This window comes from Schistocerca nitens, chromosome 1, assembly GCF_023898315.1.
Source record: "Schistocerca nitens isolate TAMUIC-IGC-003100 chromosome 1, iqSchNite1.1, whole genome shotgun sequence".
Classification (NCBI taxonomy): domain Eukaryota; kingdom Metazoa; phylum Arthropoda; class Insecta; order Orthoptera; family Acrididae; genus Schistocerca; species Schistocerca nitens.
The window spans coordinates 435,202,301-435,228,859 of NC_064614.1; the positions used below are offsets into that span (position 1 = coordinate 435,202,301).

The following is a 26,559-nucleotide window of genomic DNA, read 5'->3' on the forward strand; positions in this document are numbered from 1 at the left end:
CGAGCGTGGGAAGCGAGAACGCTACCGCACGACCACGAGATGCGGGCATGTGTGATGTCCTTAGGTTATTTAGGTTTAAGTAGTTCTAAGTTCTAGGGGACTGATGACCACAGCAGTTGAGTCCCATAGTGCTCAGAGCCATTTGAACCATTTATGCATGTTAAGCTATATTCAGATCCGATGATGTGTTGAAACTTGTCATCTAGTAAACAGTGTTTAAGCGATCTTGGCTTTTGAATTATTTATAAGACTGATTTTATTTTCTATATACATAAATGATCCGACGTAGGCCTGCAGAGTGAGCGGCAATCAGCGCTGTTTGGCGATGACGTTGTAGTGTTCGAGAAGATGTCCTCGTTGAATGATTGTAGGATATGGTTCTAATGGCTCTGAGCACTATGGGATTTAACATCTGAGGGCATCAGTCCCCTAGAACTTAGAACTACTTAAACCTAACTAACCTAAGGACATCACACACATCCATGCCCGAGGCAGTATTCGAACCTGCGACCGAAGCGGTCCCGCGCTTCCAGACTGAAGCGCCTAGAACCGCTTGGCCACTGCGGCCGGCGATTGTAGGATAATACAAGATGACTTAGACAAAATTTGTAGTTGGTGGGATGAGCGGCAGCTTGCTCTAAATGTAGAAAAATGTAAGTTAATGCAGAAGAGTAGGAAATACAATGCTGTAATATTGGAATACAGCATTAGTAGTGTGCTGCTTGACACAGACACATCGATTAAATAGTTGGGCGTAACGTTGCAAAGCGATGTAAAATGGAACGGGCATGAAAGGATGGTAGAAGCGAACCTGAATGATTGGCATCGATTTATTGGGAGAATTTTAGGTAATTGTAGCTCATCAATAAGGGACAGAGTCCAATGGCCATTCCGCAGTGGTAACACCGGTCCCCGACAGATCACAGAAATTAAGCACTGTCGGGCTTGGCTAGTACTTGGGCGGGTGACCGGGACCGTTCGGGTCTGCCGAGCGCTGCTGCCAGGCAGGTTGTACTCAGCCCTTGTGAGGCCAATTGAGGGGCTACTTGACTGAGAAGTAGCGACACCGGACACTAAAACTAAATACTACCGGGACAGAGGTGTGTTGACCACGTGCCCCTCCATATTCGCATCCAGTGACGCCTGTCGGCTGATGAGGACTCGGCGGTCTGTCGGTATCGTTGTGCCTTTCGAGGCTTGTTCAGTCGGAATGCACTTGTGCGACACATTGTTGAATACTGCTCGAGTGTTTGGGGTCCCCACAAGATCGGTTCAATGGAAGACATCGAAGCAATTCAGACGCAGGGTACCGGATTTATTGCCGGTAGGTTCGATCAGCACGGGTTTATTATGGAGATCCTTCATGAAGTCAAATGGGAACGTCTGGGTGGAAGATGATGCTCTTTTCGCTAAACAGATATGTGAATGGCTCGAAGACGTCTTAGGTAATAGAAGCTGGCTGCAGAAAGATTCTACTGCCCCCAGCATACTTTTCCCGCAAGGACCCCGAAGATGAGGGCTCATACGGAGGCATATAGATAGTAATTTTTCCGTCCCTCTATTTGCAAGTGGAACAGGAGAGGAAATGACTAGTAGTTTTACATGATATCCTCCACCACCACCGTACAGTGACTTGAGGAGTAGGTATATGTAGATGTAGATGTAGTTGTAGTAGTGAAGGCATAATAGTTGTTCAGAGAAGAATTGGGAAAGGAAACCAACGGCAGCCTTTTCAGAGGAACTGTCTTGACATTTCCCTAAACTGATTTTGATAAACCACGGAAATTGGCATGAGCTAACCGGCATTTTAACTCAGTTCCTCCAAAAACCAATGCGAGCTCGAGAAGGAAAAAAGTAGATAGACAACGAACTGACCACATCAGTCGGAAGACTGAAACATAGACGCAGAGATGTGTACGGGCGAGTAGACGGGCAACGGTTGAGCTAACCAAGGGGCTACCAGCAGTGTCTCCTCAACTAGCATTCAGCGAACGTTTCTGCGTATGAGCCTCCGTAGCAAGCGCGTGGTCCATGCTGACTGCGGTTCATCAGCGATGAAGGCTGAAGTTTGCATGCCAATACCGCAACTGGATGTCCACTGAATGGCGACAGATGGCCTTTTCAGATGAACCACGTTTTACGCTCCATCGGACAGATGGCCATTGGTGTGTAACGGCCCTGCAATAATTGTCAGAATATTCCATGCCGGAAGAGGAAGCACTATGGCCTGGGGTTTGTTTTCATGGCGTTCCCTGGGTGATCTCATCTTTCTGGGAGACACAATGGATCAACACACGTAACATCTATCATTACGGACCATTTTCACCCTTACATGCTGTTTATTTTTTCCTCAGCACGATGCCATCAACCAGCAGGACAGTGCAACGTGTATTGTGGGTAGAGCAAAAACCAAAGACTGCGATTCATTGGCAGAACACTTAGAGGGTGCAACAGGTCTACCAAAGAGACTGCTTACACTATGCTTGTCCGCCCTATTCTGGAGTACTGCTGTGCAGTGTGGGATCGCCATCAGGTGGGACTGACGGATGACATCGAAAAATTACAAAGAAGGGCAGTTCGTTTTGTATTATCGCGAAATAGGGGAGATAGTGTCACAGATATGATACGTGAATTGGAGTGGCAGTCATTAAAACAAAGGCGTTATCCGTTGCGACGGGATCTTCTCATGAAATTTCAATCATCAGTTTTCTCCTCCGATTGCGAAAACATTCTGTTCGCACCCACCTACATAGGGAGAAATGATCATCGCGATAAAATAAGAGAAATCAGAGATCTCACGGAAAAATTTAAGTGCTCGTTTTTCCCGCGTGCCGTTCAAGAGTGGAACGGTAGAGAGACAGCATGAAGGTGGTTCAGTGAACCCTCTGCCAGGCACTTTATTGTGAATAGCAGAGTAATCACGTAGATGTAGACACGGCTCGCCGTGTATGTGCGTGGTTCAAAGAGCACTAGGATGAGTTTACCGTGCTCCCCAGGACACCAGACTCCCCTGATTTAAACCCAGTCGACATTCTATGGGACCATCTCGATCGGGCTGTTCACGCGATTAAACCTCAACAGCCGCGCCGTTTGAGGCGCCATGTCACGGACTACGCGGCCCGTCCCACCGGAGGTTCGAGTCCTCCCTCGGGCTTGAGTGTGTGTGTTGTCCCTAGCGTAGGAGAGAATGTCACAGAAATGATACAGGATTTGGGATGGACATCATTAAAAGAAAGGCGTTTTTCGTTGCGACGGAATCTTCTCACGAAATTCCAATCACCTACTTTCTCCTCCGAATGCGAAAATATTTTGTTGACACCGACTTACATAGGGAGGAACGATCACAATGATAAAATAAGGGAAATCAGAGCTCGTACGGAAAGATACAGGTGTTCATTCTTCCCGCGCGCTACACGAGATTGGAATAATATAGAATTGTGAAGGTGGTTCGATGAACCCTCTGCCAGGCACTTAAATGTGATTTGCAGAGTATCCATGTAGATGTAGAAGTAGATAGGTTAGTTTAAGTAGTGTGTAAGTCTAGGGATCGATAACCTAAGCAGTTTGGTCCCTTAGGAATTCACACACATTTGAACATTTTTTTAAGAAACTCAACACATGGCCACAGCTCCGGAGTCGGCACGGCTCTACATCCCTGTCGGTATCTTCCAGTACCTCATTGACACTCTTCCTCCACTTCGGCGCTGCAGAATGTAGTTATTCATGCTTCTGACAGGTGCTCACATTACTGTGACTGGACCGTGTTCACACCACGATGGTCGGACTTAGGAGATTCTACCGAGCTTGGTGGCGTAGTGGTTGACATTGGCTTTGAATTCGAAAGGGGCGGGGTGGGGGGGGGGTCCAGATACGGTCCTGGCAACCCTACTTCACGTTCGCGTGGTTTTCCTGAAACACGCTGAGTGAACGACGTGAAACCTACTGACACCTTTTTTTCTTCATCACTGCCCAGCCGAAACAGCGTTTCTTTTCGAATAACCTCGATGTTCACGGTACGGTACGATCTGATCTGCATTTTCTGTTTTGTAGTATTTATGTAACAGATAGAAATTGCGTTATAGGTTTCCACCGCGTGGAACTCTTGTGTATAACCAACAGGGAAATACCAACAGAATTCGCGAATGACGTGAATGCAAGTAAGAGGCACAGGACGGACACACGGCTGGCTGGCATCACCTAGTTCAGAGTTACATGATTGTGTGCTAGCAGGTTTTGTGGCTTCAGCTCAGCGATGCGTTTGTAGCGCAAGCATCCGTACTGTGCGCGGCGAATGGCTTCCGTGGCAGCCTTCCAGATCTCATTTTGCGAACGGGGCGCCGCCACCTCTACTGTGTCGCCTCTCATAGTAGGTGCACCACAGCAGCACTTCTTCCGTTACCTTTTTTTGCTTATATACGACGTGTGTGACGTACAGCTACACAGCATATCCCTAAGCAGACGTTATTGTCTAGAAAAACGCGAGCTGCTGGCAACTGGAGTTTGCCTTGTAATCTCGAGATGCTGACAACCAAAGAGTTCCGCCAACTCTTCTTGGAGATCGTGGGCTTGGGGACCAACCGTGAGTAAATGATGCTCATTGCCTTTTTAATTACTTACTTTGCATTAGATTTTATCTTCAGAGTCTATTCAGAGCGTTCAGAGTATTCATTATGCCGGTTGTGGTATAGAGTGTCGTGTTATATTGCATTTTTTGAAATCCAATTTCCGCGTCACTGTGGGCTTAGATTAATGTTTAAGAAAAAAAACTGAAGAGAGCAAGAGCAAATACGGAAAACAAGCCGTTCTCTTAATTCATTTTTTTTCCAGTAGAGAGTTACCTATCTCCAAAAATTACTAACACTTACATGCTTGCAAGCAGTTATTTAAATTTCAATTACATTTTGTTCTATCAAGAGAGTTGATATTACGCTGCAAATAACGTATTAGAAGATTTGAGTTACGCTTTGACCTCATGTTTTCAACTATCGATCGCAAATCCGTCTTAGTTTTCGTTACGTGCTATACCTGGTTAGTACTGTCCTCCTTTGTCAAATCCCCGGCATAACAATTGTTTTATCAATGGACAGTCTGCTTCTGACCCAAACGCTGAAATAACAATGAACTGTTTTCCGTTTCTTAACGGATGAGTTAAAAATAACGAACCGTTTTACTGATCAAATTCATTTAAGTGAATTTTATGTAAACTTTTATCCCTAATTTGTTTGTCAAATACTAATAGTCAACAAAGCAGGCGCGATCTCTGGGTTCAGTGATCACCTCATAATTTTTTGACAAAATATATAATAATATTGTAAATGTTTAATGCTCTCTTTGCATTTTGTGTTCTGAATACGTCAACGTAATTTAATAAATTGCCGCAACGTAAGATACAGTTGATATTGTGCTACGAATTTAATTCCGTGACAAGGGACTAATCAATGTGCGAAACAATCTTCTTTGTTTAAAAAGTTTCTCTGTGCTGGCCATTCTCGCAGCAGCTGTAAATAAGTTACAGTAGTTCAAAAGAAAAACGCATTTTGCATGCTGCAAATTAAGATTTTTTTATTTATCTTGTGCATCCAGACGCGTTTCGCCTTAATTGCAAGGCATCTTCAATGAGTGTCCTGAAATATTATACGATTTTTTCGTTTTTGGCTTACAAATAGTGAATTATACGCTGATCTGTAAGTACTTTCCAATTTTACTACAAAATCCTCAACGAACTGTTTTAAATCTATAACCTTTATCACCAAACGATAACCTATACGTACAAACGAAAAAGTCGAGTAATATTTCAGGACATCCACTGAAGATGCCTTCTAACAACGGCGACAAGCGTCTGTGTGCACAAGATAATTATGGTTCAAATGGCTCTGAGCACTATGGGACTCAACTGCTGAGGTCATTAGTCCCCTAGAACTTAGAACTAGTTAAACCTAACTAACCTAAGGACATCACAAACATCCATGCCCGAGGCAGGATTCGAACCTGCGACCGTAGCGGTCTTGCGGTTCCAGACTGCAGCGCCTTTAACCGCACGGCCACTTCGGCCGGCCACAAGATAATTAAAAAAACTTAATGTGCAGTATGTGAAAGTTATGTTTCTTTTGAACTACTGCAATTTCTTTGAGTAAATATATTCGGATAGCCGTTTAATTTATGGTACATTTAATACAGCCCAGAAGAAAGTTAGAACATCAAATGTATATATAAAAATAGCACATCAATTTTCATTGGAAATGTTAAAGCAAGTAATGTGTTTATCACATAGCAACGACATATGATATCATTGGAACTGCAAACTCCCTGGTGTTGCACTTACGGTGAAAGCAAAACCTGCTGGTAGATCGTAATACAGGGCGACAGTTATTGATCTATGTGAAATAAAATCATCAAAACTTCTGAACGATTTACGTTAAGACGCTCAAACTGCATGGTTGACAGCAGGGCCGTTTTTCTTTTGAATGGGTTCGTCCGTAAGTAAAACTGGCGCACTTGAGGGACTGAGAATCCGAATTTCGCGATCGAGAAATCTCTGCACCCTCAACGAGTGGCTGTGTGGTGAGCAATGTCCAGTCACGGAATAATCGGTGTGATATTCCTTGATGGCACGATGATTACCGAACGGTGCGTGAAGGTTTTGAAAGATGATTCCATCCCCATTATCCAAAGCCACGCTGATTTCGACAAGACGTGGTTCATGCAAGACGGAGCTCGACCCATACCGAAGTGAGAGTGCTTGATGTCCTGGAGGAGCACTTTGGGTTCCGCATTCTGGCCCTGGGGTACCCAGAGGCCACTGGCATGGGCCTCGATTGGCCACCATATTCTCCGGATTGAACACACGCTGAACTGAAAACAGCCATGCAGAATTTCACTATTCGTCTGCGCCACATCATCGCCAATGATGGCAAGAGTATCGAACATGTCATAACCTAATCCGAAGATGTGTGGTGACTTTTACATGTTGAATAAAGTCTGTGCACGCCGTAGTTTGAAAGTAATTTACGTTTTTCTCATGTTGTTGTTCTTGTGGTCTTCAGTCCTGAGACTGGTTTGATGCAGCTCTCCATGCTACCCTATCCTGTGCAAGTTTCTTCATATCCCAGTACCTACTGCAACCTACATCCTTCTGAAACTGCTTAGTGTATTCATCTCTTGGTCTCCCTCTACGATTTTTACCCTCCACGCTGCCCTCCAATGCTAAATTTGTGATCCCTTGATGCCTCAAAACGTGTCCTACCAACCGATCCCTTCTTCTAGTCAAGTTGTGCCACAAACTCCTCTTCTCCCCAATCCTATTCAATACCTCCTCATTAGTTATGTGATCTACCCATCTAATCTTCAGCATTCTTCTGTAGCACCACATTTCGAAAGCTTCTATTCTCTTCTTGTCCAAACTATTTACCGCCCATGTTTCACTTCCATACATGGCTACACTCCATACAAATACTTTCAGAAATGACTTCCTGACACTTAAATCTATACTCGATGTTAACAAATTTCTCTTCTTCAGAAATGCTGTCCTTGCCATTGCCAGTCTACATTTTATATCCTCTCTACTTCGACCATTATCAGTTATTTTACTCCCCAAATAGCAAAACTCCTTTACTACTTTAAGTGTCTCATTTCCTAATCTAATTCCATCAGCACCAGCCGACTTAATTCGACTACATTCCATTATCCTCGTTTTGCTTTTGTTGATGTTCATCTTATATCCTCCTTTCAAGACACTGTCCATTCCGTTCAACTGCTCTTCTAAGTTCTTTGCTGTCTCTGACAGAATTACAATGTAATCGGCGAACCTCAACATTTTTATTTCTTCTCCATGGATTTTAATACCTACTCCGAATTTTTCTTTTGTTTCCTTTACTACTTGCTCAATATACAGATTGAATAGCATCGGGGAGAGGCTACAACCCTGTCTCACTCCCTGCCCAACCACTGCTTCCCTTTCATGCCCCTCGACTCTTATAACCGCCATCTGGTTTCTGTACAAATTGTAAATAGCCTTTCGCTCCCTGCATTTTATCCTTGCCACCTTTAGAATTTGAAAGAGAGTATTCCAGTCAACATTGTCAAAAGCTTTCTCTATGTCTACAAATGATAGAAACGTAGGTTTGCCTTTCCTTAATCTTTCTTCTAAGATAAGTCGTAAGGTCAGTATTGCCTCACGTGTTCCAATATTTCTACGGAATCCAAGCTGATCTTCCTCGAGGTCGGCTTCTACCAGTTTTTCCATTCGTCTGTAAAGAATTCGTGTTAGTATTTTGCAGCTGTGACTTATTAAACTGATCGTTCGGTAATTTTCACATCTGTCAACACCTGCTTTCTTTGGGATTGGAATTATTATATATACTTGAATAATTTTTACCCTGTACATAAGCAATACGTGAGGAGCAGCTCAATTTCCTGAAGCTGAGCATGACAGCTCACTTTCCTTTCCATGTGTGATAAAAATAGTCACGAAAGATTACTAATTCAAAGCGTTGCTATACGATGTGCGTACTTGCCCATCCCCTACATATGTAATTGTGTATGTTTACGTCGTTCGTTGTCAAAAGAGTGCATAACAGCAGATAGCTTTGCAAGACTGTGAGTATCAGACGTATGCAGCGGTAGGACGTTGTTAATCCGTATAACAGACTGCGCCGTTCAGCGCCAGCCCCAGGCCGGCTGCTCAGACTCCTTGGGTGTAAATGTGAAGGCCTCCTGCTTGCCGCGCGCCGCATACTTGTCGCCCCTGCGGCAGCTCCTGCGCTCCTGACACACTGCCTGCTGCTCAGCACATGCCCGCGTAATGCGTACCGTGGAAGGCAACGACCGCAGGGGGAGAGGAGGGAAAGGTTAGGTCAGGTTTTATCGTACCGTCTACGGCGAAGTTATTAGAGACGGTATACAAGCTCGTACACAGGAAAGATGTCGAAGAAACTCGACATTGACCTTTAGAAAGGGGCCATCTCGGTATTCGCCTTAATCGATTTAGGAAGAACACGTAAACGTAATTCAGCGTGGACAGACGAGGATTTAAAGCCTCATCCGTCTGAGCTCTTCCAATCACTGGGCCACCTCGTTCCTAGTGCCGAGAGGTATGTGCGACCCAATAAGAGCGATGGCTGTTTCAGTGGAAGGACACTAACCATGAACTGCAGCGATAGCTTGAAACAGCAGTTCGGTCAGAGATCGCTTACTTACAGGGCATTAGATTCAGTGCTCCGCGTCATTCTGGTACTGCGATTAAAAATCAAAATACCCGATTCCAGTATAGTATCACTGGATAAAAGAAAGTTTACAAAATTTCTAAATACTTAAAAATGTCGCATTATTATCAGTGCCGTCATACTATTAAGTTTATTATATTTTTAACGTTTCCTCAACACTGCGTGCTAGGTAAGCAGTGACTGCATATCTTCTCTGTCTTCTGTTGTTTGGAGGGTTCAGTCTGTCACAAGAAGTTCAGTTACGGAAATATGCATTCGTTAGTGTTATTTGTGAGCTAAGCAAAGTAGTGGTGAATGAAAAACGGCAAATACTTAATTTTAGGTAATGCAGTGACAAAGGAAGCGGAGACAGCTCAACGTAATCTTCATATGGATTTGCAGCTCCTTGCGTTGACCGTGTTTGCAGTTAAAGTTGTAGGATGTGAGGTGCGCCAGTTATGCAAAACACCGTTATTTCTCAGTACCCAAACATGTTTCAGCACCACTCTGCCATCATCAGTCCGTTTCCGTTTTATTTGTTCTGTAATGCGAACATTTTTATTAAATGATTACAAAATTATCTGGATGTTTAGTTCAAACAATAGTTCGTTTCTTTTTGTTAATACCTTTACACTTGGTGTGTATGATTTTTCCGATCACTTGTGTATTATTTACTACAGGTAGCTTGTTATATGCAACCAAACGATGATGATGAGAAAGTTTTCTGGGAGTTAACCTATCACGACAAACTAAATTACATTCTAGATCATAGGTCAACTCCCAGTAAAATTTCTCATCAACATCGTTTTGCTGCAGATGACAAGCTACCTTTAGTAAATAATACACAAGTTATCCGAAAAAGTCGTGCACACCAAGTGTAAAGGTATTAACAAAAAGAAACGAACTATTGTTTGAACTAAACATCCACATAATTTTGTAATGATTTAATAAAAATGTTCACATTACAGAATAAATAAAACGGAAACCTACAGATGAAGGCACAGTGGTGCTGAAACATGTTTTAGTACTGAGAAATAACGGTGTTTTGCGTAACTGGCGGACCTCACATCCTACAGCTCAACATATGTGAGACCTACGAGGACGATGTGCTTGGACAAAGTATTGCACGAAGTGATTTTATCGTTTCTAAAACGTCAATTCGACGCAGACAATCCGCTTTTCAGAAAGACCCTGATGGTCTACAGTTTGCTTTAATCCGTGTCGATTTATTTCAATAAGTTCGGAATTCCGCTGATGAGGTAAAATGCAACCACTTAACCAAGGTCAATGTTAACACATTTGTGGGTGGGGGCACATTATGATTTAAGTGGATACGACAAAAAAAAAGTGGATAGCCATTTGAGCATCTCCGCGACTCTAATCAGTTACGTGGTGAATAAAATCGATCATTCAAATCCAAAAAAGTAACGAAAAACTGCGTATTTACACCAGCACAAGGAAAACTCCGTACACCTTATACAAAAGTTCATGCACAGCAGATAGTATGTCTTTCATGCAAGGAAGGCTTTGAATACTAGAGTGTTATCGTAACCCATAACGTTCTCTGCCAACCATCCTGAGGCTGCAAAAGGGGAAAAACGTGGAGACAGCTTCAAGCGCAAGCGCAAGTGCAATGTAATGCTAACACGCAGCTACCCAGAGGCTTCCTTGGATCGTGACTTCACATCCTTCATATTCTTAACTACTGTATGTGGCCTCATATTACTTCTCCTTATGCTTAATCAATGGTCTTCTAATTTCTGTGAAGTGTTCATCTGAAATAAGAACATTTACCACAATCAAGAAACATATGAACTTTTGCATGTGACCAATCCAAAACAATTACTGGCTTGCCCATCGAACGTGAAAAGAACGTTACGGAATTTCACTAAACGTACAAACTAAATCATGAATTCATAAATACGTGAGCAATAATGGGAAATATTTCGATAAAAAAAACCTGCATGCAACACCGTTGCAGTATTGAAGGAACAACTGATGCAGTCCGTTGTTGAAAAACAATGTATTCATTCGGTTTTAGTTTTACGTATATTGAGTTATTCACTGATGAATCCTTCTCGGGTTATCAGCCGAGTGGTGGCGTCGTCTTGTCGCAACGTTTCAATGAGTTTCGTACCCATCATTTTCGCCAGAAGATGATGGGAACGAAACTCATTGAAACGTTGCGACAAGACGACGCCACCACTCGGCTGATAACCCGAGAAGAATTCATCAGTGGAATACGCTGAGAAAGACTGAAATCACATTGAATTATTCATTCATGTTTTGAATGTAACCAGTCTATGGCATCAACGGAATAAAAACAATCGATACAGGCTGTTGGAGATTTGCATTCTGAGTCAGTTAAGTAATTCTTTCTTTTCAAGTGAAACTAGTCTGCAGTTTTACTGCCAGTTGAAACATGTTTTCTTTTTTTCAACCGAAACCTCTCTTTAGTGTTTTAATTGATTGTGGTATCTGTTATTTCTTCTGGGTGAACCAGCCTGTAATAGTTTCAAAGGTTAAATCAACGCAGTGGTATACAACTGAGGTACCCATAATTTGCAACTGATTAATATACTGGTGTTGATAAACTTATTCCAGAGGCAATTAACGAGTAACTAATTTAGCTGATGTATCATTGTGGGTACTAAGTTGAGCGTCAAAATTCCCTTAGGGGTACTCGAATTACCAAATTTTAGCGACAGTATAGATTGTGTTTTAATGAAAAGGTGTGATAATCTCCATAAATTAAAAATCATTTGAGTCCAGCTCTTATACATTTATTCAGACATTTATTAGTGTAGAGGTTAAATACATTGTGCAGGAAATCACATCCATGCACACAAACATGTTACATCCCAGAGCCAGTGAAAAGTAGCAGGTATAGTATTTCACAGGTATGAAGAAGTACTACTCGCATTCACGCATTGATACCTCAATCACAGTACTAAGCCTATCTCCAACATTGGGAACAGTACGTAACCGAGTTCACACCCCGCTGGAGCGCTAAGAAAGACAACTACAATCGCCTGACACCGGCACATTCAATCCTGAGCGGAAACAATCGATCATTTTGATGCTGTTAAATCATCATTGTTGACTGCACTCTGTTATTACCTGTCGTCACTGATGCCGTCTTACAGATATTAACCTTTCATTTGATGGCAATAAGTACATTTCACTTCATTTTTGCAGCCACGTTAATGAATAGTGCGTTAAATAGCAGTGAAAATGGCGTCTGCATCAAAATACCGAAACGCTCAGTTGCATGGGAATGGCAGAAATCAAATGACAGCATAAACACTGGTCATCAACATACTTTTAATGAGATACACAAAATTCCAAAGAAAGCAGGTGCTGACAGGTGCGAATATTGCCAAACTATCTGTTTAATAACTCGCAGTTGCAAAATACTAACACGAATTATGTACAGAAAAATGGAGAAACTGGTAGAAGCCGACAACGGGGAAGATGAGTTTGTGTTCCGGAGAAATGAAGGAACACGCAAGGTGATACTGACCCCACGACCTATCTTAGAAGCCAGGTTCTGGAAGGCAAACCTAAGTTATAGCATCTGCAGACCTAGAGGCAAATGAAGGAACACGCAAGGTGATACTGACCCCACGACTTATCTTAGAAGCCAGGTTCTGGAAGGCAAACCTAAGTTATAGCATCTGCAGACCTAGAGGCAGAATACTTTTGACAATGTTAACTGGAATACTCACTTTGAAATTCTGAAGGTAACAGGGATAAAACACAGTGAGCGAAAGGCTACTTACAACATGTATCAGACGATAGTTATATGAGTCGGGGGGTATGAAAGGGAAGCAGTGGTTGAGAAGGGAATGAGACAGGGTTGTAGCCTATGGCCAAAGTTATTCGATCTGTACAGTGAGCAAGCATTAAAGGACACCAAAGAAAAATTGGAGAAGTTATTAAAGTTCAGGGAGAAGAAATAAAAACTTCGAGGTTTGCCGATGAGATTGTAATTCTGACTTGGAAGATCCGTTGACCGGAATGGACAGTGTCATGAAAAGGGGATATAAGATGAACATCAACAAATCCAAAACAAGGGTAATGGAATGCAGTTGAATTAAATCAGGTGATACTGACTAAAAGAAGGGATCGGTTGATAGGACACATCCTGAGACATCAAGGGATCACTAATTTAGTTCTGGAGGGAAGTGTGTGTGTTTGGGGGGGGGGGGGAGGGGGGAAGGTAAAAATTGTAAAAGGAGACCAAGACATGAGTACAGTAAGCTGTTTCAAAAGGATGTAGGTTGCAGTAGTTATTCGGAGACGAAGAAGCTTGTACAGGACAAAGCAACGTGGAGAGCTGCATCAAACAAGTATTCGGAGTGAAAACAGCAACAATAAACATACAGAATATAGTATCTGCAAGGAAGACTCATAATCTGAAAATATATTAATCACAGAAACTGGAAGAAAATTAATGATTGCTAATATTTTTCACAAAAAATACTTCTGACAAGCGGCATTATATGCTTTAAGGAACAAGTGATTAAAACACGAAACATAAAATATTGTATTCCATATTCTTTCTGTTCACCTCACCTCAGCAGTTACCGGAAGATAATTATTAGTAATGGGTGGAAACCAAAGAAACAGAAAGTGCTTCAAGAAATTAAATTAAAAGATAATTGTTCGTTTGTTTAAACATAAATTTACGATCTAACACCAGTTAATAAGCTCTTAAAACCAATCAAGAGTCGATACTTAATGCCAGAAGTACGAAAAATTCATATTTTTAGAAATTTGGCCTTTTTACGTCTCCTTGAAATAAGATTTGGTTTTCTGTATCTAAAAAGACCTGGCAACCTAGTGATGGTTCGTGTATAACTGAGAAGGCTGAACAGGTACGTAAATGGAACCGTTCAAAGCCGGAAACAGAGTAAAAAATATTCATGTAACTGAAGTAATCGTCAGAGACTTGTCAGTTCGGTTGTCTCACATTCAGTTAAATCATTCAGTGGGAAATATCGATACAGATGACTTGGACGCGGAGACTAATTTCATGCGACTGAAGAAACAGACTGTACGAAAAACCAGTCGGCTGGTCAATCAGTTGACACATTAAGAACCAGTCGACACAAGCGGACACTTGAGGCACCAAACTTAGAAGGTCGCCAGAGACCTATTGCAATTTGTGCACAGGATGTATCATGGTCATTCGCTAAAACAACCTTTTTGCACGCTCACTAGATTTATTTCTAAACGCTCTTCTACGAGCCCAAGGAAAGGCAACGAATGTATACAGATGAGCCAAAGAAACTGGTACCCGCGAGCACGCGGAAGTGCCGCAACACGACGTGGCATGGATTCGACTAATGTCTGAAGTAGTGCTGGAGGGAATTGACGCCATGAATCCTACAGGGCTGTCCGTAAATCCGTAAGGGTACGAGGGGGTGGAGATCACCTCTGAACAGCACGTTGCAAGGCATCTCAGATATGCTCAATAATGTTCATATCTGGGGAGTTTGGTGGCCAGCTGAACTGTTTAAACTCAGAAGAGTGTTCCTGGAGCCACTCTGTAGCAATTCTGGACGTGTGGGGTGTGGATTGTCCTGCTGGAATTGCCCCAGTCCGTCTGAATGCACAATGAACATGAATGGATGCAGGTGATCAGACGGGATGCTTACGTACGTGACACCTGTCAGAGTCGTATCTAGACGTATCAGGGATTCCACATCACTCCAACTGCACATGTCCCACACCATTACGGAGCCTTCACCAGCTTGAACAGTCCTCTGATGACATGCAGGGTCCGTGGATTCATAAGGTTGTCTTCATACCCATACACGTTCATCCGCGCGATAAAATATGAAACGAGACTCGGCCGTCCAGGCAACATGCTTACAGTCATCAACAGTCCAATGCCGGTGTTGACGGGCCCAGGTGAGGCGTAAAGCTTTGTATCGTGCAGCCACACGAGTGGCCCTTCGGCTCCCAAAGCCCTTATCGATTATGTTTCGTTGAGTGATTCGCACGCTGACACTTGTTGATGACCCACCATTGAAATCTGCAGACATTTGCGGATGGGTTGCACTTTTGTCAACGTTGAACGATTCTCTTCAGTCATCGTTTGTCCCTTTCTTGCAGCGATGTCGGAGATTTGATGTTTTACCGGATTCCTGATATTCATGGTTCACTCGTGAAATGGTCGTACGGGAAAATCCCCACCTCATCGCTATCTCGCACATGCTGTGTCCCATCGCTCGTGCGTCGACTATAACACCACGTTCAAAATCACTTAAGTCTTGATAAGCTGCCATTGTAGCAGCAGTAACCGATCTAACTACTGCACCAGACACTTGTCTTATATAGGCGTTGCCGACCGCAGCGCCATATTTTGCCTGTTTACATATTTCTGTATTTCGATATTCATGCCTATACCAGTTTCTTTGATGCTTCAGTGTATAAACGAGGGAGTTGGAGGGGGGCAGGGGTGCTCCAAATGATGTGTAGCTTGTGTGGATAAATGGAGGGAGGAGGGAGGGCGCCAAAAGGTATGTCGCTGCTATGGATAAATGTTCTTGAACGGGCCCCGTACCACTTGATCTTCGCATCACTACACTGCAGTTTGTCTTCCACGGATTGTTGTGCATTTCGAAATTTCGAACTGTTGGCTCTTACGATTATAGCTACTACCATCCGAGACGAATATTTTTCATGAATGATGACTTAAGTGTCACACGTTTGAATAGTCAGTTCCTGAAGTAGTTACCATCTCCCGAGTTCAGGCTGTGACGCTCAGCATGCAGTAACATGAATGGGGCAGGACAGGCACGGACAGCGGCATAGTTTTTCCCGTGACGGTAACAAATACAACCATGTGCCACGGGCTGCATGAATTTCGCAAAAGTGCTGTCTGCCTGTTATGGTACATCCTCATTGCCTTTTGCTTTCTCTAGCTGATCTATAGCATCAGCCTCAAAATGCGATATGAGCGCTCAGCTACTAACATTACTGTATGAAGTACTACCAGTTTATGAATTTTACGTATACACTGGTCGACATCAACATTACTATAAAAGGAGCCACAGAAATAACTACCATACCTCGGGTGATCACTCCCACATATTGCAAACCGATAAAAATAAAATGTAACAAATAAGAAATTCATTTGAGATGTATGACATTCCCCGTCTTGCTTCATAAATGAATTTTTTTGACAAGCACCCACCATTAAACTAGGTATAAAATATTTATTCTTAATCTGAAGTCCGGGAACCAACCCATCAACAGGTAGATCAAAAGATAGGCACAGTTTGGTTGGTTATAAAAAGACAGATATCGCGTCAGATAATGAAGTGAATTACACTGACAGAGATTGAAAGTGTTACATCATGAAGCATCAGTCCGATGTTTATCGTACTTTGGAGATACTCATCGGATATTGGATATTAAATGTATAAACTTTCAATCCATTGGACTTGCAGTCCATTGTCAACAACAGTATGAGGTGTGACCCATCGGCACGAATACAGTCTTGCATTTATTGTGGCATGGCAATAATTTCTTGTCGCACCCGAAACACGTGATATCTCAGCTGATAAAGACTGATGGCAGTCGGGTGGTATGACAGTATACGTTTACCCATAGCGTCGCAGTCATGCTCTATGGTTGACAAGCTGGGGGAATGGGTAAGAGAATCTAGGATTCTTAGATTCCTTAAGGCATTTGTGATATGAACTGAAATGTGGGGTCTTGCATTATCCTGCCAGAATATGGTGTTTGATACCGTGGCACAACAATGTTACTCACTGGCAAGCGTTCAGCTCCCTTCAACAATTACGAAATCAGTCCTGTTGTAATATATCAAATGACAACCACAAACAGAAGCGAAACTCATTGCCGAACTCCACAGAATGCCACTAAAAGTCCTAGTTGACTCTTACTCTGGAGCATGGAAGTCCTGGTCGTCTGTGATAAGTTATCAGCGAAAAACGACGGATAGCAACCGGAAATCTCAATCCAGCTGCCACTAATCTGTTCTCTGCAGTTCACGGTAATACACTAGCTATAACTCCTGCACGGATTCCATCTTTTGTCATCGGTATATTTAACAGAACCAGTCAAACAATCCAAAGATCTTCTCGTAATGCAGTATTGGAAGGACACTTCTTGCTTGGACGTTATCCTGAGACTTTTCGTCATCACTCATTGTGCAGTAATTGCATTACAGTCAACTGTCCGTTCTATTTATCGGTATATCGGTATGATGCTCCCGTGCCCCACGTGCCAATGGTTAGACCTTTTTCAAGGCCCGAAACATGACGATAAGCTTCATCTGGAAATGCTGTGCTGCGATCTTCACCTGAAAAGTTCCAGTAACGATAGACACACCCGAGAGCCATCATGTAGTCACACCACTCTTCATCAGTAGGAATGACCTTTCTCTGTACCGAGAATAAGCTCGCGTAAGGATGAAATTTTAATCAATATATCCCACAAGCATAGAATTGGTGGAGTGACGATAAAAGTGTAACACTTCGCATTTTCGCCTTGTGTGACAGGAAATGCACATCACTGTGTCATTCATCAAACCTATTAATATGTATCACATGAGTTCGTGGGCTTCCACGGCCTGTGTCATTTTGGATAAAATAGTTTTGGGTATTGACTCTCATCAATTTAAACAGCTAAAACCTGAAGAGAAGCGCGGAAAGCCAGTCGAAACGTCGGGAATGAACTTTTTTAGTAGTTTACAGTGACGCAGCCCAATACACAGAATTATTTTATCAAAAATACATATGTTATATATGTATATGTTATACACACAGCTCAGTAATGGTTTACGTTACGTTTGTCAGAAGTAAATGGAAATTTTCTTTTTATTTTATCCAAAATATATGTTATATACACAGCTTAGTAATTTTTAACGTTACGTTTGTCAGAAGTAAATGGAAATTTTCTTTTTATTTTATCCAAAATATATGTTATATACACAGCTTAGTAATTGTTAACGTTACGTTTATCAGAAGTAAATGAAAATTTATTCCACCGATTGAAGAACAAGTGTTATATAGGTAGCTTACGCAAGTTTGCTTTTACAAAAAGAAAAGAAAATAAAAAAAACAAAAAAATCATTTAGAAAGGAAGCTATTTGTAAAAAAATTCATGTGATTCAGTATTGTATAGGCCACAGCACCCAAAATGAGATGTATTTTATTTTAACCACTTGCGTGAGCATCAGGTAACTCACTGATTACAAAAATTTATTTCTAAGGAACTATGCTAGATACAGCTATACGGTTAGTTGCAAATGATAGCTTAACTCACAAAACTTTTGTCAATACAGTTCCACGTGCGACTCGTTTCTTGCCGTTAGAACGTCATTCAGGTGCTAACCAATTCCTGTCCATGCCTTCGACAACACTTCTTCTCCCACCACTGATGACCTCAGATGTTAAGTCCCATAGTGCTCAGAGCCATTTGAACCATTTTTGAATGGTCCCATAATTGTATTGTGCGTTACGCCACACCACGCATTTGCCACACGACGCATTTGCTGTCCCTTTCTGTTCCGCCACGTCATATATGTGTTTTCTAAACCTCATATCCGGGCTTCATGATTTTTTTACTTTCCCGGAGATGTGAAAAAATTCACCATCGGAAAAACAAACTTTATTAAGACAGTCAACGCGTGCATCAGTTCGTTTCAACACATTCCTTGTAAATTTAGCACCTCTGGGCCTATCATCTGGCTGCAAATCGCGCAGGAGTTGGATTTTGTTTGCATGGAAATGTATCTGTCTGTGTTAAATCTTCATCACAGTGCTCATAGGTGAACCTGTTTTTTTGTGGGAACACAACGCATAGGTTTTCGCAGACAGCTCCGAAATGCTGTATGTATGTTTTCAACAGTGTCGTGACTTATTACTCCAGGGCTACCGCTTCTTGCCTTGTCACCAATACTGCCCGTCACTCTGAACTTTTCATACCATTCTTTGAGGCTCTTCACACGTCGCAGATCTCAACCATAGCCATTTCGGAACTGTCACTCATCTGTATTACGCGACCAAGTTTCATGCAACTACAAGGTTCATGGCCGGCCGCGGTGGCCGTGCGGTTCTAGGCACTTCAGTCCGGAACCGCGTGACTGCTACGGACGCAGGTTCGAATCCTGCCTCGGGCATGCATGTGTGTGATGTCCTTAGGTTAGTTAGATTTAAGTAGTTCTAAGTTCTAGGGGACTGATGACCTCAGATGTTGAGTCCCATAGTGCTCAGAGCCATTTGAACCATTTGAACAAGGTTCATGGTGCTTTCTCCTGCATAGACGCTAATGTGACAACAGAAATCCTAAAGTGCGCTACCACTAACAAGAGAGAGAGAGAAAATAAATCAGACGCTGTCAGTGGACGTGTAGAAGTGTATCCAGAATAACTTTTATGAGTTTATCTACCATTTTCAAAATATCGCATATCTGTATCTAGCATAGTTCCTTAAAAATAAGTTTTTGTAATCAGGGGAAGAGTTCATGTTCAACCTATTGAGTTTGTGCAATTGTTGACGGCAGTCTTGAAGCTGTTTCATTAAAGTGTCAGCGAATATGCAAGCTATCGGTGATTTTGCAAACTCTCGACGACTTTGCAAGGTATTAACTATTTTGCAAACTATCGCACATTGTTGTGCTGTTACTTCCTTTAATTGTTCAGTAGCTCCAAAACGGTGTGCGTATACCGCACAAGGTGACTGGATTGACTTTTATTTATTTATTGTTTTCTCTTTTTTATTTCCCATCCATGTGAGTAAATTGGTCCATTGTACTACTCTCTATTGTCTTCCAACCACAACCCTGCGAGTTGAGGAAGAAATAATAGTAAGTAACTAATATCAAAACAGGGCATACAGGAGTGATGTTATCTTGAAAATACACTATGTGACTTTCATAGGTAACGTAACTTCCATGGTCCCTTGTCTTTATTAATTTCAATTGCCCTCCAAAATGTGGGAAGTTACCTCTTTCACATCACGTATAATTTCATTAGGAACTTAGCTGCATGGACGTTAATTTCGTTTCTGCCGTGCCGAAAGCCTCAAAACCACAAAAGGTGATTGATATTCAGAAAATGTATTACGAGTGTGGTACATATACATTTATAAGTTTGCAAATATTTATTTGGGGAATTGGAGTATTTTAAAACGAGTACTTCAAACGTTCGCAAAACCAAGCGCATTCACATCTAATAACGTTTTACAGAGAGGATATCCCAACTTGGGAGGGAGAATTACGATACAAATTTTTTATCATGATGTAGTAGATATAATAAATAAATCATCCTGATGAGAAGCATTTGCAACGGTATACGAAATGTTGGTCTGTATAACGAAGGAAACGTTTACGCTGCAGATGACAATAGCTGCGGAAATCTACGCTCGCTTAAAAGATTAACTTAATTTTTTATATACAGATTGTTTGACTGTTATGGGTACAAACGAAAGAAGAGAGTAAGGACAGCGAAACAATGAAATAATCCTAACGAACGTAAGTCCAGAAATCGATGGTTTCTCCTACGCGATGTATTACAAGTGAGGACATAAACACCTTATGACAGAGTCGCAGAAAATCCAAACTGCAGACATGAACCTGAGGACGAACGCAGCACAAGAGTCCAACAGACCACCGTTCAGGCTTCAGCGAGTTTTCTCATCGATGCCCATACAAGCGCAAAAATATCAGACATGCTCCGAATGCACTGACAACCACCCACAAGGCGTTCCCGGAGTTCATCGACAATATCATCAGGGCTGGAATACACCAAAGTTTTAAATATTCGCACACGAAAAAGTCAGGAGACCTGCGAGGATGTGGTGTTGGCGAGCGACGACCGATATATTAGTCGAAACTGCAGACAATCTTATAGGTAGGGAAACCACAGTACAATTAATCATTTTGGGTATTAATGAACCGCTTCAGCTGTACTAAGTCTTTTAATTTTAGATCACTACCGCTTTTAAATGGTTCAAATGGCTCTGAGCACTATGCGACTTAACTTCTGTGGTCATCAGTCGCCTAGAACTTAGAACTAATTAAACCTAACTAACCTAAGGACATCACACACATCCATGCCCGAGGCAGGATTCGAACCTGCGACCGTAGCGGTCGCTCGGCTCCAGACTGCAGCGCCCAGAACCGCACGGCCACTCCGGCCGGCCTACCGCTTTTATGGCACTAGAAACACCATCTTCAGATGAGTATCTGCATAGCAATAAATCAACAAGGAATAAGAACACTGAGACATCCACTGATATGATAATTCTCTAAAAGCATTTTAGGGTTTTATTAATATCCAAGATGACTTCTCGAAACGCTGTTTGCCGTCGCTCACGTTTCCGGAATGAAGATAAAAATAACCGACTGCTGTTTATCACTTTGTAATTTACCTTTCACTTCAGGGGTTTCGCAATATGCCTAGACATAAACAGTGTCTTTCCATCGACATGACCGAACTTCCGCATACGTCGTTTCGGGAAAACTATTGGTTTCCGGATCTATGGTTATGAGAATTTTTTCTTAGATTCATTGTCCACTGCCCGCTCCTTTCGTTTATACGTGTAACAGTGAAACGCCCTATATATCCCCGTAACTTGTGATGAATATTTACAGTTATTACTTCTGCACCATTTTTTTCGTATATTCCTACTTGTTGTCTCTATAACAAGTTTGAGTTACAGTGCTTTTTTGTTTACTGTGTACGCACGTGAGTCACGCTAAATGTTAATTAACCATGAATCTTACGCTACTTTCCGTCGGATAGAGGTAAAAAATCTTCCTGCGTGTTTGCTAAAATGTGAAACAAGTTATGTAATAATATGTGGAAAGACCGCTGATATCCTAAGACACTAAATAGACTTTAGCCGTCACAGAATCTTTTGTAACAAGAGTGCTAGTCCAGCAAGGTCGACTGGAGAGCGCCTGCCAAGTTAGCAAAGTAGTAGAGGGGTACTGCTGCTCTGAGAGGCGGTCCGGGGTCGTGCACAGAGAACTCATTAGGTAACATCATTGCTACGGTGAGCTCGGCCACATAGTTTTAATCTGTCAAAGTATTTCACTAAACAAACCGATCACCAACGATTGCTCGCAAGATAACGGACGCTCCTTATTTAGTTTGGTTTTCTCCATATCAGGCATACATGCCGTGAAGTAGTTAGCTGTAATGCCTGATAGCCCTCTTGTCATCATTGTCAATGCTGAGACATTTATTAGAGTTGTTGTTGTTGTTGTGGTCTTCAGTCCTGAGACTGGTTTGATGCAGCTCTCCATGCTACTGTATCCTGTGCAAGGTTCTTCATCTCCCAGTACTTACTGCAACCTACATCCTTCTGAATCTGCTTAGTGTGTTCATCTCTTGGTCTCCCTCTACGATTTTTACCCTCCACGCTGCCCTCCAATGCTAAATTTGTGATCCCTTGATGCCTCAGAACATGCCCTACCAACCGGTCCCTTCTTCTTGTCAAGTTGTGCCACAAACTCCTCTTCTCCCCTATTCTATTCAGTACCCCCTCATTGGTCGCGTGATCCACCCATCCAATCTTCAGCATTCTTCTGTAGCACCACATTTCGAAAGCCTCTATTCTCTTCCTGTCCAAACCATCTATCGTCCATGTTTCACTTCCATACATGGCTACACTCCATACGAACACTTTCAGAAACGACTTCCTGACACTTAAATCTATACTCGATGTTAACAAATTCCTCTTCTTCAGAAACGCTTTCCTTGCCATTGCCAGTCTACATTTTATATCCTATCTACTTCGACCATCATCAGTTATTTTGCTCCCCAAAATTTATTAGAGTAGTGTGTGTAATGTTTATCTCTCCTGTGTCCTCCACTTCCGCTGCCAAGGTCAGTAACGAGAAGCAGGGTATCGGTTTGTGTCGCGACACGTGACACCACAGGACCTGTAAGAAGGCCGAGAGACCAGTCACGGTTGTCGACGTATCGCTGGTCAATGCCAGCGCAGCCGGCACAGGTTCTGTTACTGTTTCTAAAAGCGCGATCACGACCCGCCCTCGAAAGGACATGGGGACTGTGAGGGGGGAGGGGGCTCGTGAGTTGTATTTTGATAACTCAGTCGGTCGAGCACCTGTGCTTCGGGAAGCCAAAGCTCCCAGGTTCGCTCCGAACGTTAGTATTCCGCTTTCGAGATTCGGACAGACGCGCCACTCCTGGAACTAATCTGCCGGGCGAATTAACGACGAGGACAGGAGTGCCGGCCAGCCTGGATGAGGTTTTTAGGCACTTTCATACATCCGCCTAGGTTACTGGTTCCCAACCTGGAGCTAATTACCCCCTGAGAGATAAAACGAAATTTTCTGAAGGGTGAAAGCAAGAGGATTCAGTTGAGTTTTGGTCACGAAATTAAACTGTTCCTAAAAAAAACTTTACTATTTTCACGATGACGTAAGACTATAACGCTGATTTCTTAAGTTGCTCACAATTACTATTTTCAGATACTTGTATTAACACGCGACACAATGTGGTGGCGGCTACAGATTGTGAAACAAATGTATGAACATCTTCTTCACTTTGTCCACACCACACAACAACTTTGAGCGTTGTGCGATGCACCTATGACAGTAAAATTGCGGCGTACACATCACATGCGCTTAAATTTCTCATGAAAATGTGAGTTATAGGTAGTTCCCACAACAGATAACAATTTGCTTCATTTTTCACTCTGAAATACCTACTACGCTTCTTTAGGGCCTACACTTTATTATTATTATTACACTACTGGTCACTAAAATTGCTACACCACGAAGATGACGTGCTACAGACGCGAAATTTAACCGACAGGAAGAAGATGCTGTGATATCCAAACGATTAGCTTTTCAGAGCATTCACATAAGGTTGGCGCCGGTGGCGACACCTACAGCGTGCTGACATGGGGAAAGTTTCCAACCGATTTCTCATACACAAACAGCGTTGCCTGCTGAAACGTTTTTGTGATGCCTCGTGTAAGGAGGAGAAATGCGTACCATCACGTTTCCGACTTTGATAAAGGTCAGATTGTAGCCTATCGCGATTGCGGTCCATCGTATCGCGACATTACTACTTGCGTTGGTCGAGATCCAATGACTGTTAGCAGAATATGGAATCGGTGGGTTCAGGAGGGTAATACGGAACGCCGTGCTGGATCCCAACGGCCACGTATCAGTAGCAGTCGAGATGACAGGCATCTTATCCGCATGGTTGTAACGGATCGTGCAGCCACGTCTCGATCCCTGAGTCAACAGATGGGGACGTTTGCAAAACAACAACCATCTGCACGAATAGTTCGACGACGTTTGCAGCAGCATGGACTATCAGCTTGGACACCATGGCTGCGGTTACCCTTGATGCTGCATAGCCGGCCTGGGTCGCCGAGAGGTTCTAGGCGCTACAGTCTGGAACCGCGCGACCGCTACAGTCGCAGGTTCGAATCCTGCCTCGGGCATGGATGTGTGTGATGTCCTTAGATTACTTAGGTTTAAGTAGGGGACTAAGTTCTAGGGGACTGATGACCTCAGAAGTTAAGTCCCATAGTGCTCAGAGCCATTTTTTGATGCTGCATCACACAAAGGAGCGCCTGCGATGGTGTACTCAACGTCGAACCTGGGTGCACGAATGGTAAAACGTCATTTTTTCGGATGAATCTAGTTTCTGTTTACAGCATCATGATGGTCGCATCCGTGTTTGGCGACATCGCGGTGAACGCACATTGGAAGCGTTTATTCGTCATCGCCATACTGGCGTATCACCCGGCGTGATGGTATGGGGTGCCATTGGTTACACGTCTCGGTCACCTCTTGTTCGCACTGACGGCACTTTGAAAGTGAAAGTTACATTTCAGATGTGTTTCGACCCGTGGCTCTACCCTTCATTCGATCCCTGCGAAACCCTACATTTCAGCAGGATAATGCACGACCGCATGTTGCAGGTCCTGTACGGCCTTTCTGGATACAGAAAATGTTCGACTGCTGCCCTGGCCAGCACATTCCCCAGATCTCTCACCAATTGAAAACGTCTGGTCAATGGTGGCGGAGCAACTGGCTCGTCACAATATGCCAGTCACTACTTTTGATGAACTGTGGTATCGTGTTGAAGCTGCATGGGCAGCTGTACCTGTACACGCCATCCAAGCTCTGTTTGACTCAATGCCCAGGCATATCAAGGCCGTTATTACGGCCAGAGGTGGTTGTTCTGGGTACTGATTTCTCAGGATCTATGCACCCAAATTGCGTGAAAATGTAACCAGATGCCAGTTCTAGTATAATATATTTGGCCAATGAATACCCATTTATCAACTTCATTTCCTCTTGGTGTAGCAATTTTAATGGCCAGTAGTGTATTATTATTATCAGTGGTCAGACACAAAGCATTGTCAGCCCGAAGTCTTTGAATTTCTACCACTTCAGAAACAAGGAGTCGAGCTCTCAAGTGATTTACAATCACTGGGTCTACGTACAGTACACACATTTGAATTTGTGTGGAGGTGAAGAGTGTGGATAAAACGAGCGTCGCAAGGAACAGGAGTGTTGTAGACGTAGCATATTTCGTACCAAGTGTGTAACGTCACTGTAAGTTGTTGACTTCATTTTTTGAGAAGGAGTTGCAAAGGCATTCGCAGTGCATCATTCTATGAAAAATGTTTTCCAGATAGGCAGTACCAACTGTCTCACTGACGTATTAGTTCATGGCTCAATAAAACACCTACAAAAACTAAATATTATTTTATCTTTCGTCACTTGAAAAAAGGAGCGTCCAAGGAAAGTTCTTTTTCACTCTAGTTAGACGCTAATGTTCGTGACTGCGGTCCGACTGTGCTCAGAAACAACGGTCTCAGAACGGTTGGGAACCACTGGCCTAAGTGAATATCTGGATGTTACCCACGTGCCGTCTCAGATACGATTCGTGTTTAGGAAACGTTCATACACAGTCACGTGGGATGAAACTAGGCGCAAATAGTTAGGGTACACAAATTCCGTTTCGGCCACCCTGTCGACTGCCAACCTCAAGAAGAGACGGGATAGAGGCCATAAAAAAGAAGAAAGAACATAAAGTCTGAGGTTATTTGAGTATTGTAAGTGATAAGGGGACCACCTGGGGAAAACTGTTCGAAACGCATCTACAGCGCCAATCACTTCATTGCCTCTGTTCCTGTTCGGAAACCGAGCGAGGTGGCGCAGTGGTTAGCACACTGGACTCACATTCGGGAGGACGACGGTTCAATCCCGCGTCCGGCCATCCTGATTTAGGTTTTCCCTGATTTCCCTAAATCGCTCCAGGCAAATGCCGCGATGGTTCCTTTGAAAGGGTACGGCCGAATTCCTTCCCCGTCCTTCC

At 42.9% G+C, this 26,559-nt stretch overlaps 1 protein-coding gene across 1 annotated transcript in view; it reads left to right on the forward strand.

Annotated features, from left to right (window-relative positions):
• The first annotated feature begins 4,373 nt into the window (after positions 1-4,373).
• LOC126251279 (CD63 antigen-like) overlaps positions 4,374-26,559 on the forward strand; it is a 422,790-nt gene continuing 400,604 nt past the window's right edge. The window contains exon 1 of the mRNA XM_049951626.1: positions 4,374-4,579. Coding sequence (XP_049807583.1) covers positions 4,519-4,579 — 61 coding nt within the window. The 5' untranslated portion in view covers positions 4,374-4,518. The remainder of the gene's footprint in view (positions 4,580-26,559) is intronic.